The sequence below is a fragment of the Pseudoliparis swirei genome, chromosome 1, assembly GCF_029220125.1.
Source record: "Pseudoliparis swirei isolate HS2019 ecotype Mariana Trench chromosome 1, NWPU_hadal_v1, whole genome shotgun sequence".
Classification (NCBI taxonomy): Eukaryota; Metazoa; Chordata; class Actinopteri; order Perciformes; family Liparidae; genus Pseudoliparis; species Pseudoliparis swirei.
The window spans coordinates 12238723-12256265 of NC_079388.1; the positions used below are offsets into that span (position 1 = coordinate 12238723).

The window sequence follows — 17543 nt, forward strand, 5'->3', positions numbered from 1 at the left end:
ACACGAGATTAATAATTGAGCATTTATTTATTGCGCGATAGAGACAGACGGGCGAGGTAGAGCGGACGCACTGTGAGGCTGCCAGTTTAAATCTATCTGGTGCTTGAACGACCGGGTAGCACGCCACAGCGGCTCCGTAGTAGTAAAGGCGATTTGGGCGACTCCAAACACTGCACACCCGTGAGAGCAAATACAATCTCTCCCTCAGCGTGAAGATCGTCCCTTTTCAGCGCAGAACATGAATAAGCTATACATTGGCAACGTGAGCGCTGAGACGAGCGAGGAGGACCTCGAAAGTATCTTTGTGCAATGGAAGATTCCGCACAATAGTCCGTTTCTTGTCAAAACTGGGTATGCGTTTGTGGATTGCCCGGACGAGAAAGCTGCAATGAAGGCCATCGATGTTCTTTCAGGTGAGAAATGTTGGGCTAAAGTGGCATTTTGGAAAGACTTTCAAACTGCTGCCATTGTGTGAAGATTGGCTTTACTTTACTCTGTAGTGTGTGTGTGTGTGTGGGGGGGGGGGTGGGGTGTAACCAAGCGTTTCTTTCTCTCGCACAACCTTTACTTGGCCTTTTGACACTGTGGGCTCACAAAAAGCTGCCATGGCTTTTGAGTGAATTTGTGCTCTTGTAATTTCCCTGAGTGTGGCTTGATAAAATGGTCGAGTAAACCTAATCACGAGGATGAGAAATGCCAAGGCTTTCCCCGATATGTGACGTTCAGGGCAGCGAGGCGCACAGGCAGCGCGCTGCGGACGCCGTAAAGTGAACCATACTGTGGGCTTTATCACACACACTCCTGTGGCAACATGGGAGAAAATACCTTTGTGTGTTAATTTTATCAGCTTCAATTTGATTATCCAGGTTTCAAACTACAGGCCTTCTCCAGTGGTCACAACTCCCTACAGTGTGAAGCCATCTCTTAATTGTGTTGGTCAAATGTAGGCCAACTAACTGAGCCACGCGTTCATTTGCTTTTGTATATTATTCAACTCGTCTCACGGTGTGTTATTAAATCAAAGCGAGGCGTGCTCCTAACGGGATGCGTACAAATGTGCTTGTGTGATTTTTACGTATTGTGCTCGTGCATGGCTCGCACACTTTATGGTGTGTGTGTGTGTGTGTGTAGTATCACAATTAGATGTACATATTCAGGATGTCTCCATGTGTACATATGGGCCTGTTAGGCCGTTAGGCCTCTGCACAAAATAAGTAGTAAACACTGATACTAAATGGCTGGAGAAGAGGCCTGTTGAGGTCAAATGATTTAAAGACACTAATAGTTCTGTTTCTGGTTTTGTTTTTATAGGTAAAGTTGAACTTCATGGGAAACTTCTCGACGTGGAGCACTCTGTCCCTAAACGTCAAAGGTAGGTTCATTTTTTTCTGTGGTTTAAATATAAAGTCCCAACTTGTGGGAGCTAAACATATTTTTTCCTCCACCCATTTTCTTTAAAAGGCTTTTCATTTTGACCAAGTGATATTTGCTAGAAATGTACTTTCATGTTGCTGTTAACGGTTAATTCAGCATTTTACATTTTGTTTGAATAAGTTGTCTTTTCTTCTTCTTCTGAATGCTCTGGGGGTCAAATGAAAGGGGCCTATGTTGGTGACGGAGCCTACTCCCTCCTCTCGCCATGACTGGAGGGTGCTGCTCCTAAAACCCTAGTGCGTTTGGGTTTAGCCAGCAAATGGCTGCATTTTGTCCCTCGCCCACCCACTTGCGCGTGTTGTCCACACAGTGTATTAATTGAGCTCCAACGTCAGGGCGATTTTGAAAAAGCCCGAGTGTGCGGTTTTGATATGAGTGCAGGCAGGGTTGAGGCGCACAGGCCTTGTGGAGTCGTCCATTTGAGAAGGATCTGCCCGTCACTCTCCCTGCCTGCCCTGCGCTTCCGCCCTCCTCTGCACATTGTGCTGCTGTTGCATGAGATGGATTCCCAAACGCGTGTGGAACGGGCGGTTTGGGTCCGAAATCACGGAAAACCGGTTGTCTCGAGAGTTAGTCCCCAGTGCTAATTATTTGTGTGAATGACGCCATTTACTCCATCATTTGTAACGTACACGTAATGGCGAGCGTTTGGGGTTTGTGTGCGTATTTTTTGGTGGTGACGCAATTCGGTCATAATTAATCTGCCTCTTGAATTTAATTGAAATGGCTGTTGGTGTAAGGATTTCTTATAACTAATTGTAATATGTATGTTTTAGTGAATTTAAAAAAAAGAGTTTGCTTGAATGATCCGGTGTTTTACGCCAAATGCACAGGAAGGGCTTTCCCACGACTATACGTGACAAATTAATAGTGTAGATTTGGAAAAGGGTATTTAAAAAAAACATTTTTTACGTGAAATGTATTTCCCACCTGACAGCTTGACGGGCTGTTTGTCTAAAATGCATCTGGGATAAATAAACCAGGTGAGCTACAAGAGGAATTGTGCGTCAACTCTTGAGACGTTCCTCCCCAAATGTTCCTGATCACGAAAAAAATGGCGAAGTTCCTCTGTCTTCTAGCGTAGCTTGCAGTGGGGGGCTTTTGCAGCAACAGAGTCGAATTTCAGCCACACTTAAAAAAAGAAAAAGAAAGTCAAACGTGCCCTCCCTTTACAACATGGGACATGGCAGTAGTCAATGAGAACAGTATTCTGAGTATTGGCTGCACACACTTCTACACTGAGGCCCTTCTTTGCATTCCAACCTGCAAATATCAACTGGGGTCTGGGCCAATCACCGTGGCTTAACCTTTGAACCCCTCGGCAAGGGGGAAGTGCTCCAGCAGAGAGAGATCAAGGTGGGATGGCTACAGTTTGGTAGTCATGAAGATGGAAATGTGAAGGATGACGTGTAGTGTGGCGATTCACGTTGGGCAACAAAAAAAATCATGTAATCAAACGTCCAGATGTACATTCCTGTGACTTTGTTTTGGATGTGGCCAAAAAGCCCACTAAAACGTATAGTTGCATAATATGTTAGTATAAAACGTCTCCTGATAACAGTACAAATAAATAAATGCTTCTGTTAAATTAACATGTTGTCTACAGATGCGTTGTATTGGTAGTATTTAGTTATATCTTTCAGACCGTATCGACATTTATATATCACTGCCAGCTTCTGAAACGTTTGTGCTTTTTTTGGGGGGCGCATTTAAATATAACACCCACTAGTTTTTTTTTCAATGTGAAATGTACAATAGGAAATCAAGCATTACTCATAATTTTACAGGTGTACTTGCATTTCAGTTAAAATGACTCTTTTGCACAATTGACATTTTCCTTAAAATGACAATTATGACCCAGCTTTTTACAAAAATATTGAATTTGTTGTTACTGGGCCATGTTTATTTTTTGGGGATTTAGAGACAAATGTGTCACGTTTGGAGAAGTTGAGTAAATTCTTACTAATATTCAACTCATTGTAATTCTAATCTATCCAAATGTAAATATTGACGGTACCTTATGTGTGCATGTAAGGCCAGCCATGGCAGTGAAGACCAGAGTTTAGTAATTAAGAATACAGGTGCTGTGCCGTCTCAAGGTGCTTTGACTTCATGTTTTAAAGGATGCTGAATGTCTCTACACCCACTTGTGTATGTTGTCCACAGTGAAGGCCCCGAGGTCTAAGCCGGGCGGCAAATGAATCGGCCGAACAAGTAGAATATGGGCTCTTATTTAACACATTGTTTTTATAAAAAGAAGGTAAATAAGATGTCCGGCCTCCTCCAGGCCATCACATGATGAGTCAACCCCCAGTCACTCCTGGCACTTCCCTCCCCCTCCCACTTTTAACCCTGCTCTACATGTTCCTGTCAGTGGACTTGTCCGTGTCCATGGCAACAGGGCCCCACCCCCACAGGGCAGAGAGGGCCCTTGTTACCCTTGCCTGAAACAGTGCTAGCCCCCCTCCCCCTCATCCACACCATACTCACACACTCACTCACACACACACACACACACACACTCCCCCTCCCCAAATCAAAGGCTTGGACAAGGGAATGTATACCAACCCCCACCCCACCAATACCCTGGCTGACTTCTTCTCTGTGTGTGTGTGTGTGTGAAGCTATAGGTTAATCCGACTGGAAGTGCTTGGTGCATTTGCACATTTCGCATGGCGTTCCCACCGCAATGCAGAGCATACAGAATGTGTGGAGAGGGGGGCCCGATCAACCAGGAATGGCACTGTGGGCCGGAAAGGGCTGGAATTCCTCTTTTTCGCCCTTAATTTTCTTTACAATTTTCCCATTTAAGAAATAAACTAGTTTCCTAATGTCTCAAAATTAAATATGTAGTCGTCGTGCTTTAGGTTGATTATGGCCGTAGCGGCTAAGCTGAGGACTACTGCTGCGGCCCTTGTTGGACATGCACAGAACGTTTTACTGCGTAGACGAGCTTGTGTGTACTTGCAAATAACTTTACTAAATTTGAAGCGTAAAGTTAATAAATGTTGCATGTCGTTAAGGTCAATTAGAAATCAACCACTAGCAGTGGCGCTGCATTTACATGTCTTAACGGGTCAGTGTAGCTTGAAGAACAGACTAAGCTGTGTGTGTGGCATCACTCTATACCTTAAAGTTTTTACACGGAAGATGGGATATTTTGAATAACGCAGTATGACTTTAATTAGCTGCACACATATCGTGAGCGTAAGGCTGGTGTAGAAATAGGGTTGGGTCAGGGATTGTGATTCCACATTGTGTGAGTATGCTTATACCTCTGCTCCCAGCCATATGTACATGTTGTTCCTTTAGATCCGTGCGTATCAACAGGCAGTGAACTTTGGATTCGCCTGCACTTTTCGCCATCATTTTATAAAATGTCCACATGCATGTGGACACTTGCGAAACTCTGACTCATTGACCCACAAGTTTCATTGTCTGCGCGACCTCCACTCGTCGTGGTACGCCACGCTGCTGTGTGCAACATGCGACGATATTTGTGGACCTTCAAGCTAAAGGGATGAATTGGATTTCTGTGCCTGTTTTTTCTGGTGACGGAGCACAGCGGCACCATTGTGACTGCCGGTCTCCACTTGCTTCTGCGCTATGAACACACTGTAAACAAGCTCGTCATTTATTTATTTTTTATTCGGCCCGTTTCGTGTGACGCGGCTAGCAGAGATTCCCTTTGGTTTCCGTTTGACACCTGCAGCACCACTCCCTCCCTTCACCGGGGTTTGATGCAACCGCTGGCCGCTCCTGGGTTAGTGTTTTTTAGTTTAAGGTTGGGCCTAATCCGGGCAGCGGTTGAATCATTATGCGACGCCACAGGGCACACGCTTGACTCGACCTGTGTATACAAGACATTCAGATGCGTCTTCACCTCGCCAATATATATATATTTTTCTCCCTCTGCGCTCTTTCTGCTGCTTCACAATCCTGCTTCTCTTCCCCATCCCGTTCTTCGCACCATCTGACTCAATTGGTGGTTTGGGATAAGGGGCATGGTGCATTTTGGGATAATTTTGAGCACCCACAACTCAATTTAGGCCACCAAGTGGTGACTCTAAATCACCCCTTTACCTGCTTTTTTTTTTTTTCTCCATCACTTCCTCCCACATTTTCCTCTGGGCGTCTCAGTGCACCTGCTGGGTTGTGAATGGAATTAAAGCCGGAGTTGTATCTGCAGATCCTCCACCCTGGTCTTCTTCTCACTAGATGGTGGAGGGAATTCAGGAATACTGTTTTAAATTCTTTTTTTATTAACTTTTTGTCTCATTGTACCTTTGGTATTGTCAGCAACTAACTGTCTCTCCCCTCTTCTCTCCCATCTTCCTCCATCAATTTATTTCTCTCTCCATCTCTACCCTTTTTCCTTCTTGCTCTCTCTAGGAGCTGTAAGCTGCAGATCAGGAACATCCCGCCTCACATGCAGTGGGAGGTGAGTGCTCCCGGCTTCCAGGGCGGGGTACCATCGTGCAGCCCAAGTAGGCTCTCATTTAGGGGCCTCTGGAGTCGCCTTGCCTCCCTTTTTCAATGGAGCATGTGCTTCATGATCCATGTCTGCAAGCTCAAGCCAGTATAACGCACTGACCAAAGGGTTGGAATTGTGAATGGTAGAACAGAACGTATTGAATATATAATAAGTAATCGTTGGTATAATTTTGTTTTTTAAAAAATGTTATGATTTAGCTGCTCAAAAAGTTATTTCGTAAAAATAAACTTTGGAAGAATTTAAAGCGAGCTTTCAATGTAGTTTGACTGGGTAAGGCCTGCACGGATCCCATTGAGCATTTACATGATCTTAGTAGCATCATATATCTACACATTATTAGCTACCTAAAGCAATTAGAAAACGCTTGCTCCCGTTTTGAATTCACTCTTCACGGCATCTGATGTACTTAAAATGGTAAACATTAATTAGTTCAGTCAGTGTTTTTAATACTTATCACACGGGCTAGTTTGAAAGGGAATATCTTTCCACACCATGTGTTTTGTCTTGATTATTTCTTTTGAAATAAGATTAAGTGAACGTTCATGTTAAAGCAGTTTAACATGAACTGCCACGCCCCCCTAGCCAACCCGAGTAGTTTTGTTTGTGTACTTGATTTGCTATAAATGAGGCCTGAAATCAAGTCATTAAAATGTTTTGAAAGAGGCACATATTTCAGTGTTTGACATGTAGGCACCTATACACTGAGTGCAATGCATGCCATCACTGAACGTGCAAGAAACACAAAACTAGCAGCAACCAAATAAATTCATATTCAACTAAAGCTGAGTTTCTGGACAATTGCACAAGTGCTACACTTTAAATCTTGTGCTTACCAGAGATGATGTCAGAAGTTTGAGAAAAGTAATTCAGCATTAAAAAAAGCATTTCTAATGACTGAGATAAAGCGCCTGATTTGTCGACTAATCATGGGGGCAGCCCAACACTAAATGTCTGAAGCTTTAAAAAAAAAAAAAGGTTTAGATTCTGTAAAGATTTAACTGGATCCTAATTTAAGGACATAGTTTATGGTACCCAAGAATATATTACAAGGCATCTTTATGGTAAAACTAACAATTATGGAATCCAGCCCCTCAAATTACTGTATTTGCCTAGCATTGTTAACTAAAATACAGGAAATATAAAATCTACAAGAACTTATACAATGAGATGCAATTGTATATAAACAACTTTGACGGGTCAAAGAAAAAACTAAAATACAAATTCACAATTTGCAGTAAATCCTTTTCAAACCGATTATTGTACGCAACTATTCTAACACAGGCAACTGCACTCAATTTCTGTTGATCTTGGATTAAGGTAGGAAGTGACTCGGTATTTTAGGCTAAAATACACTCACATATTTTCTGTGACAAATTAATTGTCTGAATTGATCTAAAGTGTCATCAGTTGCATAACTCCGATGAGTTAATTGGATGTTCTTGTGTCAGGTTTCGACAAAGGCTTTGAAGGGAGTTGAAGCAGTAAAGGTCTGTTAAGATTTATGCTGGTTGGTTTTTACTTTACATTTGAGTGAAAAGAGTGTTTTTAGAGTTTAGTCAGTCTTTTTGTTGCAATAAGACTTCCACAATTCATTAATTGTATGCAGCGTATTTTTTCTTTCTGTGTACATACAATGGCAAAAATCACTCTAGTGCTCTATCACTATTACCTCATGAGATGGTGGCTTCTTTGAGATTGCCTCTTAAGCAAAAAGATGTTGCGTAAAAATGAACATCGTAAATTATTATGAGCTGTAATAAGGTCAGATTTTAAGGCCACTCCCTGATTGGGGGTTGAGTGAGTGTTGCGCAGCAGTCGAGTGTCTGCATGTGATAAAACGTACTCCGATTACACACGAGTTGGCTCGGCACACGTAAGTTTACCTGGACTTTAATTTAAATATTTCTATGACAAATTTCACTTGCATATTTAATTTTTTTCTAAAATGTGTTAAACTCGAGACCTTATTGTTGACCTCCATTTGGAACCTCATGTGGCTCATGTGGCAGTAACGCAGCTTTACGTGACCGTTTCTTCCCCTCTGCAGAAGTTTAGCTCCGATGGCGTGTGCCTGCAGCTTTGTTTATTTAAATTGTTCCGCTCCATAAAGACTATGCATGGCTAATTAGAATATGGAGGTTGTAAAGTTAACGCATGGCTTTAGATTTCAGGCCGAATCACTGTGTGATCGAATGGCTGCGGAGAGGCTCAGTGTTTTGTAATGGTGGGCTTGGCCTACGCACGTCCCTCAACTGCAGCTCCAGATCCACCCATGTTCAGAGTGTGTAGCGAGCAAGCTGGTTGCTTTCTCCAAAGGTGACATGGAGGTTTCTCTCCCCCAGAGGAGGGTGGGTGGGGGAGGGGTTAGAATAATGGAGTAACATAGTAGAATGGGATCTTTTGCTGCAAAGGCCTTGTATGCATCTTATCAGGTAGATAATACATTGGGTCATGGTGTGTGTGTAGCACTACAGCAAGCATTGAATAGTGTTGGAGCATAGGAGCTTGTTCACAAGCTGCAGTGGGTGGGTGGGCCTGGACTGCTTCCCTTCAATGTGCTCCGATTCACAGAATGTGTAGCATGAACCAGTACCCCTCCCCCAGCCATTGCTTCCTGCTGGAATGTACCCCACCCTTTCCTGAATGGCCTGGATTCCCATTGGCTGTACTCTGTAGATGGTCAGGCAAGGCGTCCATCCAGCAGCCAGCCACTCTTGGCTTCAGGGAAGTAGTATCGGTGCAGGAGCAGCCAATGACGGGGAGCAGAGATGGCAGGGAGGCGGGATATTGCATGGTTTGTGGGCTAGCTGAGTGGGGGGGCAGGGACACTGTCTTGTTGGCTAGAAAGTGGGGTTGAACTCTTGGGGGTGTGGCCTCTGGTTTGACTGAGCATTGTCGGATGTCTTCGCTTAGCTTAGAAGCCTCGCTCCCCCCTCACCCACATTTGCTCATGTCTATGAATTGAAATCCTGTGGTTTCTGGATTTGGCAGGTGGCCAGCATGGTGTGGCTTTCTTTTTAAATGCATCTTTTATAAAGCAAACATAAAAAAATGTTGGGAAGGAAACAAAAATCTTTTATACTTTTGCCAAAATGTAAAGGCATCCTTTTTTTGTTTGACATGGTTAAACAAAATCTATATTTATTGTGTGAATAGCGGGCTGCTTATAGTCCTAACATTTTATATGGCGTGTGTTTTTCCTTTTTAAGAATTTGTTTTCCAATTAATTATAGGTACTTTTTTTTAAATAAAACTCACTAGGCACCTGGAGCGCCATGCAAATTACCAGAGGAGTCATAATTTGAGGTAGACAGGCTTTTACAAGAAGTTAGCAAATGTATCCACGTAAATCAACATGGGCGTCAGAATTAATGGGCTGTGTCCTGGTCGTGAGCTGGGCTGGTTCCTACAAATGATCCTCCGCTCGCGAACATGATCTGGTCAAAGGGCTCTGAGTAATCTTGGCTTTTCTTTCTCTTTCTCCCAGGTTTTGGATGGTATGCTTGCTCAGTATGGTCCAGTAGAGAGCTGTGAACAAGGTAGAAAAATACTTCTTTAATTCGCTCAATGTTATTCCACCACCTTGCCTCAACTCACCTTTTTAGTACTGCGTTCAGAATTTATTTGTGACATTCTTTGTTTCAATTGAAAATGCTAAAGGATTCTTTTGGAATTTTTACAATTTCTGATGTAAATAATGTGTAATCATGTTGGTAAATTGTGTCTGTTCCATTGAATGTGTCTGTTGACTCAATTTGACTTGTTCTCCCACAGTAAACACTGACACAGAGACTGCAGTCGTCAACGTTCGATATGCAGCCAAGGACCAGGCCAAGCTGTGAGTATACGCACATGGAGGGTATTCCCATCATCAACCTCCAGATCATCTGTCTCGATGTCTTTCACATGGATCTGCTGAACATTTTTTTCTTCAGCTAGCATTCTGTTGGAAATTATAGCAACCTCCTCTGTCTAGCCTTCTTACAGTGCACCTTCAAAAATCCAGTAGTTTAATTTGACAAGCAATGACAGTGAGGGGGGGAGGGGGCAGTGTATGTGCTGAAGAGGGAAGAGGGGGGGGGGGGTTAAATTAACCATCTGGTGCCCCCTGGTGTACATGAATCACACTACAATGTTCTCTGCATGAGTGGTTGTAGGATTCAGGCTCTACCGATCCTCGAGGCTGAGGAGGCAGGCTTGTATGAAGTGTGAATGCTATCCTGAGGGAATTTCTCGTAGCACACGTAAAGTGATGTTTTGCTGATGCCCCTTAGTATGTAGGGATTGTAAGGACCTCTTAACTCTGTGTCCTTTGTGCCAATCAGTTGAGACATGAACCGTTTCAATTTAGACTTAAGCCCCTCGATTTTCCACTGATAAGGAAATGGGAAAGAAATCCAACCTGACACTTGGGTGGATCCCAGAAATGAGTTTGTCTATTCGGAGCATTTCATTCCATGATTAACGTCGAAGCTTTCCTGTGTTAAATCACACCTGTGCGGCTCGCCAGAGTTTTCTAGACTGACGTCTCTCTGTGCTCCCCAGGGCACTAGAGAAGCTGAATGGATCTATGATGGAGAACTTCGCCTTAAAAGTGTCGTTTATCCCAGATGAGACGGCTGCGCCAGAGGGTCCTTCAGCGGGGGGCAGGAGAGGCTACGTCGCCCGTGGAAACTCTCGCTCTGACTCTCCAAGTCTGGGCGCCCGGCCCAAAATGCAGTCGGACATCCCGCTGCGCATACTGGTTCCCACGCAGTTTGTAGGGGCAATTATCGGCAAGGAAGGTGCCACTATCCGCAACATCACCAAACAGACCCATTCAAAGTACGTACACAGAGGTCGGGAATTGTACAGGACCGGTGAGCTGTGTCTTCTACTATTTCGGTACTTCCAGGATCAAAGTAGGACCTATTCTCCTACTCGGATAAAGGTAGTCTCTGGGAAGAGAAAAGGCCTATGGAGAAATGCCATGTGTGTCTAAAAGCTGAATGCAAGTGTTAGAAATCAGATGTCTAAGTTCTTAATGACATGTATAGAGACTTTGCATTCATGATGTAGCACTGTGAAATGTGAGCCAGTTCTTGAATAACATTATTGCCAAAAACAATAATAGAAATGCCTTTATTGTACTTGCTTCTAAATTGTGCCGTGTCTTTTGCAACTAGTCATTACTTCTATATACTGCCTATTCCCCACAGGCCTTGACGATGCAGTTATTAAGCCACCTTCAAGAAAATGACAATCTAAACATTAACTAATTAACATTAGAGGTCCATATCAAACCTCCCATTTGGTAGTAAAATAATTGAAAAAGCACCCTCTTGGCTCTAAACGATTGTTTTCTAGTTATCATTTTCACTACTCTTAAAGTCTTCAATCTACTTAAACACATAGTGGAAAAGCTTACGTCTTAGTATTAGGCCTAATTGCGCCATTCAACTACAACATATGACGAAATGGGCTGGGAAAAAAATTGTAGGTTTCAGGATTCTAACCAGCTTGCTGGATTGCTATTTGAAAGACGGACTATTTTTTTCGATCAGTCATTGCACATCTGAGCATAAAAAATAAAAAAAGTGAATTCAAAGATTACCAGGAGTTCCTCAAGGCTCCATTATTGGGCCTCTTCTTTTCAACATCTACAGCCTCCCTCTATTGCAGATTATATTTAAATATTGTCATTTTCCAGCTCTGACTCAGCACCTTAATTGCTACCATTAAATACCACAAACCTGGCCATACAGTCTTGTTGTAGTCATGGAACATAACTGCTACAGTCCTTTGACCAGGAGAATGATTCCCCTTTGGGTTAACTAATTCTATTCAAGTTATTTAAATATGTTTTTAACCAATTTGGGTTTGTTTTCCAATTGTCTTTTCTATTTTATTTGTATAACCTGTGTTTCTTATATCTAGTCTAAATTCCTTCCGGTCTAATGCGTTGTCTTTTTTAAATGTGCTATACGAATAAATGTGCTTTTCCGTTGCTCCAGGATTGACATCCATAGGAAAGAAAATGCTGGTGCAGCAGAGAAGCCCATCACGATTCACTCCACCCCTGAAGGTTGTTCGAACGCTTGTACAACGATCATGGAGATCATGCAGAAGGAAGCCCTCGACACAAAGTTGTGAGTTTGTGCCCAAACAAAATGAGAGGGAGAATATTTGCCTTGGTTTAACCTGTTTCTTGGTATTTTATGCCTCTCCTATAAACTTGTGAAAGACCAGAAGCGGTTTTGTTTCACACAGATATGCAAATATGCCTTTTGTTAAAATTCCAAAGCTTTCTTAAAATGACATGTAATTACAACGGAGTTAAAAATATTAGTTTTTAAATGGTATGTGTGATGCTCAGCTGTCTGTGACATAATTGGCACATGTGAATAGCTGGATTGCAAATAGCACAGCTTCTCTATAGAATGTGACGAAATGTCAAAAGGTACTGTCGATTAAAATGGACATTTGTAGGAGAGGTCTGAACTGTTGTAGGGCCATTAAATAAACATCCCATCTGTCTTTTGCAGCACTGAGGAGATCCCACTGAAAATACTTGCACACAACAACTTCGTAGGAAGGTTAATTGGAAAGGAAGGACGCAACCTGAAGAAAATCGAGCAGGACACAGAGACCAAGATCACAATCTCAGCGTAAGACAGTTTGATGCACCCGCAGTTCACCGATAGCGCTTTTTATTCACTCTATTTATCGTCTCTGCGACCCATTCATAAAAGTGCCGCTTCCCAAAGCATATACTACAACATTAAAGATGTACGCCATGCTGTCAGAATTCATAGTCTAACACAATTGTTCTCGTGCCCCCCCCCTCCCTCCATTTTTCTGTTCAGTCTCCAGGACTTGACTGTGTACAACCCAGAGCGGACCATCACAGTGAAGGGCACCATCGAAGCGTGTGCAAGAGCCGAGGAGGAGCTGATGAAGAAGATTAGGGAATCGTATGACAGTGACATGGCTGCTATGAATGTAAGCATTTTTATTCGACAAGGAACGTTATTATTGAAAAGGTTGCGTTTTTATTTGTGTCAAACTGGGAAAACTGCCTCGGCTTTACAAGTTAAGTAGACGGTCTGCTCCAGTAGATTAGTCGTCAAGTAAATGCATGTGAAGTATATTAAAAACAGAAGCCAGATCACAGGAAAAAATAAACATTTTAGAAAGATAATCTGTAAATGGTGTTAACATGCACAACAGTGATCTGGAAATGTTGCTGCAACAGCAGCACTTTCCTATCCGGACTCAATTTCATATAACTCCAAAACAGAAACGATGGTTTTCCATGGGGCTTATATTTCTGTCACCAAGTTTCTCTCGATGCTTAAGAAGTTAATGGAAAGTTTTCAGACTTTCTATGAAATTCTAGTTGGTCTACAATTCCTTCTCCACCGCTGTCAAATAGGGCGTTACGAGTACTCCACCGGGGAAAAATAAAGCTCATTACAAAGCATCCATGTCATTTATAAAATGGAAATAATAATTAATGTACGATTTTAAAGAGTGCATCAAGAACATGGAAGAATAAGCAAACATCCCTCCCCAAATCAAGCCGAAGCAGCTGGATTTAGATTTGTGGAGTTATCTGAAGTCCTCCCTCCTCCCAAATAATGGATTCATTGCGTTGCCACAACCTGTATTGTGTTAATAGAAATATTCTCGTGTCACTCCAGCTCCAGTCCAACCTGATTCCGGGCTTGAATCTGAACGCTTTGGGTTTGTTCCCGAGTGGAGCCCCAGGCATGGGCCACTCCATGTCCGGCATGCCACCTCCAGGAGCCCACGGTGGATGCTCATCATTTGGGGTAAGTGACGGTCTCCTTGGCACATGGTCAAGTGGTTTGCCCCACGCCCACTCCTTCAAATCCAGGACGGGGTGTGTCTTCCATTTTAAACGATGCTCTGCCACTCTTGTGTCAGGAAAACTACAATTAATTAAAGAAATTAGTCTTTAGCAACTCGGCTTTGTGTCTAAGTTTCCTTTAGTGCAGTCCTTATAGGGGTGAAGGGCCATTTTGGGCCTGTGTGTTGTCGGCGAGCAGCCAGCCCCTTGCTATAAATCACCCGTCCCAAAGTGCTTTGCACGGCTTGTGGCTGCGGGATTAGGGGGGCAAAGTTCTTCTCCTATTGCCCCGTAATCCTTCACTTTTAGGAAGGCCCTAAATTTAAATCCTGCAGTGCAATATTAGTATGGCCAATATTTATACTTAAAATCACCAGATGGTTTACACAGTTATTTCTGCAAAGAATGCTGCATTAGAATTATTATTATTTTTTCCGATGGGATTGTTTCTCTCCACTGAAAGCCCTTCTCCATATATGGACGCTCCCAAAGCAAGTTATAAGCGTAGCTTCAGCTGACATATTGATTGGAATATTGGCCGCGATCCAAAATCATCAGCGCTACATGTTGTCCCTTTCGGACGATCCAAACCACCTCCCCTTCCAGAGCTCGGGTCCATCACGCACACTAACACAAGTGATGTGCTGGAACATGTTGTAACATGGACAGCATATTCAAATGCCACCTTAAACCTTTTTTTTTTTTTTTTTAATAATACTGGTAATGCCTGTGGCATACTGTGTCCTATATATAGAAACACGTTTTGAGCGGTGTTGGAACATACAATGTTCTCTCTTTCAGAAGTCTGATCCCCTTGGTGAGAAATTCCTACTAGATGTAATGACCGTGGGGCGTGAGCTCCAATGCAGCTTAAAGAATTGAACAGCTTTTGCGTGATCCGCTGTCTGAACTTGCCGCTGGCTGAATCAAATGATCTGCAGGTACTGTCCGTGAACTCCTGGTCACAGCAGCGCTAACGTGTTTACCCCAGCAGGGACACCCGGAGTCGGAGACGGTTCACCTGTTCATCCCTGCTCTCGCGGTTGGCGCCATCATTGGAAAACAGGGTCAACACATCAAGCAGCTGTCACACTTTGCCGGAGCCTCAATCAAGGTGAGTGACGAACGGGTCGTCTGAATGATGGTGTTAATGCCGGCTGTCTGCATGTTGCCCCTGCCTTGACCTTTCGGTTGCTGGTTGCATTTAAAAAGGACCGTTTATTTAATACCGTCTGCACTCCTTCAGATCGCCCCTGCAGAAGAAGTGGGTTCCACACCCCAGAGGAGGGTCACCATCGCTGGACCGCCAGAAGCTCAGTTTAAGGTGCGGTAACTCTTCAGCCTTATAAACACACAACACACTGTGATAGAATCAAAAGGAAGCCACCTAATTAAACTTGATCGGAGCAGCTGTTTGGAACTTTTTGGACCCATTTATCAAGTGCATCATGAGTAATCTACATTTGAACCTGTTCGGCTGCAGGCTCAGTGTCGCATCTTCGGAAAGCTGAAGGAAGAGAATTTCTTTGGACCCAAGGAAGAAGTGAAGCTGGAGGCTCACATCAAGGTTCCTTCCTTTGCCGCTGGACGAGTCATCGGGAAAGGTGGAAAAACGGTAAAAAGGCCACCTAACTTGCACTAGAAATTTGTTCTGACAAATGAATTGTTACATAGTTGTGTTAACTATCCAATTATTTACTCTTGGGTTGTAATTATTCTATCTCTTTATTACTGCTGCAGGTAAACGAGCTGCAGAACCTGACCTGTGCAGAGGTGGTGGTGCCCAGGGACCAGACGCCTGATGAGAACGACCAGGTCATCGTGAAGATCAGTGGACACTTCTTTGCATGCCAGGTGGGTTTTTTGACGGGAATTCCATATATATAGTCTGATTCTATAAAAATGTTGTAGAAACGTCATGCAGTAAGCTACTTTGAGGCAAACTCCGCCCACAGTCAGCCGTTATCTTGTCCATGCTGAGGAGACTATGTATTGACCATAAGACGTCACTTGATGTCACGATCGCATCTGTTTTTAAAGGACTCTTTCTTTGACTTCTCTTTGCTGTGATCTGAGCCTAACGTGTTCTCATGTCATCCAGCTGGCTCAGAGAAAGATCCAGGAGATCCTTGCCCAGGTGAAAAGGCAGCAGCAGTCTAAATCCACATCTGGAGGCCCGCCTCCTCAGCCCCGCAGGAAGTAAAGCTCCAGCGGTCCTGGAGGAATGGTGACTGAATCAGCCGGAAGTCTCGACAAACAAATGCAGCGGAGTCCAGGGGGGGGGGGGGGGGGAGGAGGAAGACAAGGGGTTGTAATGCTCCCCTCAGGGGATCAAAGGTTATCAGAACCCAACCAAACAGCCACCCCTCCTTGTCTGTCTTGATTAACTTTCAAGTGTGGCTAGAAAGAGACCCTACGCCTTTAAGCCTCCACCCACCTCGCCTCTCTGCATCTCTGTGAGAAAGTACTTCTGAGGGCGCCCAACAACGTCACCTGCCCTCACATGTACACACCCCTCGACCGTTCTCCTCCTCCCACCACGGGTGTGTTGAATTCTTTTTTTTTTCCTCTTTTTTTTGTGGTCCTCTTTTTACACTAGAGTCACAAAGAAGAAATAAGGATCCCCCTCCTAACGCCTCATTGGTGTGGTACTTCAAACCTGACAGGATGTTTTGGTTGAATTCAGATTTTTCTTTTTTCTTTTCTTTTAGTGTTTAATTGGTTGATGAAGCTTTCTCATGATTTTTCTGTGGAAAGGAAAAGGCATTGCTATCAAGGTCCTGGTTGGACCAACAGAGGTTTATTTTGGGGGAGGGTTGGCTCAGATTGGGTGGGCCACGTTTGGGGGAAAGATTCTTGTTTCAGGACAGGACCCATGACAGGGTGGATTATATTGGGCGTCCTGCCCTTGTAACGATAGTGGCATTTTATAAATTTGGATGCATTTTATAGATAGACCTATATACATAGATGAATATATATTTAGAGGTGAGGGCAGCGTCATGACTGACACTTGGGGAAACGGTGCCGAACTGCTGCTGCCCAGGAAAACCAATTTAATATGCATTTTACTTAACTACCTCAGGATCTAGTACCTCAGAAGACAAAAGAAAATGATTATATATATGAGAAAAAAATGTTCCTTTCTTTTTTATTTTGCTTTTGTGGTATTTTGTATACTTTATAAAGCTGATAGTCTTTGAACATTTTTATTTTTTTAAGAAAATTTAAAATTTGGTCAGCTGCCAACTGACCTTGCCTTCAACTCGGGTGCTTTAGGTGGCATTGTTCATGTGTATGTGTGACTTAAGATGACCCTGTACATAGTCTATTTGTACATAGAAGCCCCGGAGCAAGAGTTGGCGCCCCCTCAGCTGGCGGCTGACAGGAGTATCGAGAGAAAATCGCCTCAGTTTTTCCCCTGAGGGTCCACCATCTTCTGAAAATAAGTACAAAACATCAAAAGACATGCAAATAATGCCAACCGTACATACTTACAGCAATGCCAGTTTAGTTTTGGGATTGACATTGTTATTGGTAATGGTACTTTAATTTGTCAACAACAACAAAACGTTTGCCTTCCTAGGAGGGCTGTGACAGGGCAGTGCAGTGTGGACCGTAATGGTCTCCTCTCTAGTTGCCCTTCAGTCAGCAGAGCGTCTTTTATTTTTTTTGTCTGTCCTGTTCCCCGGCCATCTGCCACCTTCTTGACGATGGTGTCTTGGCAAAGCCCAAGCCCGACTAGGTTTATTTTCATAGAGC

General features: G+C 43.4%; 1 protein-coding gene across 2 annotated transcripts; it reads left to right on the forward strand.

Moving 5' to 3' along the window:
• Positions 1–154: 154 nt before the first annotated feature.
• igf2bp3 (insulin-like growth factor 2 mRNA binding protein 3) lies at positions 155–16033 on the forward strand. 2 transcript variants are annotated; one of them, XM_056418681.1, is made up of 15 exons: positions 155–413; positions 1312–1372; positions 5827–5875; positions 9417–9468; positions 9704–9767; positions 10475–10753; positions 11923–12057; positions 12454–12576; positions 12775–12910; positions 13612–13743; positions 14773–14895; positions 15028–15105; positions 15265–15396; positions 15522–15635; positions 15883–16033. In XM_056418681.1, exons 1-15 carry the CDS (start codon positions 239–241, stop codon positions 15982–15984), a joined length of 1755 nt encoding a protein of 584 aa, XP_056274656.1. In that variant the 5' UTR covers positions 155–238; the 3' UTR covers positions 15985–16033. The 2 variants fall into 2 exon arrangements, with proteins under 2 accessions (XP_056274656.1, XP_056274667.1); XM_056418692.1 differs by having other exon boundaries at positions 14776–14895.
• The last annotated feature ends 1510 nt before the right edge of the window (positions 16034–17543 follow it).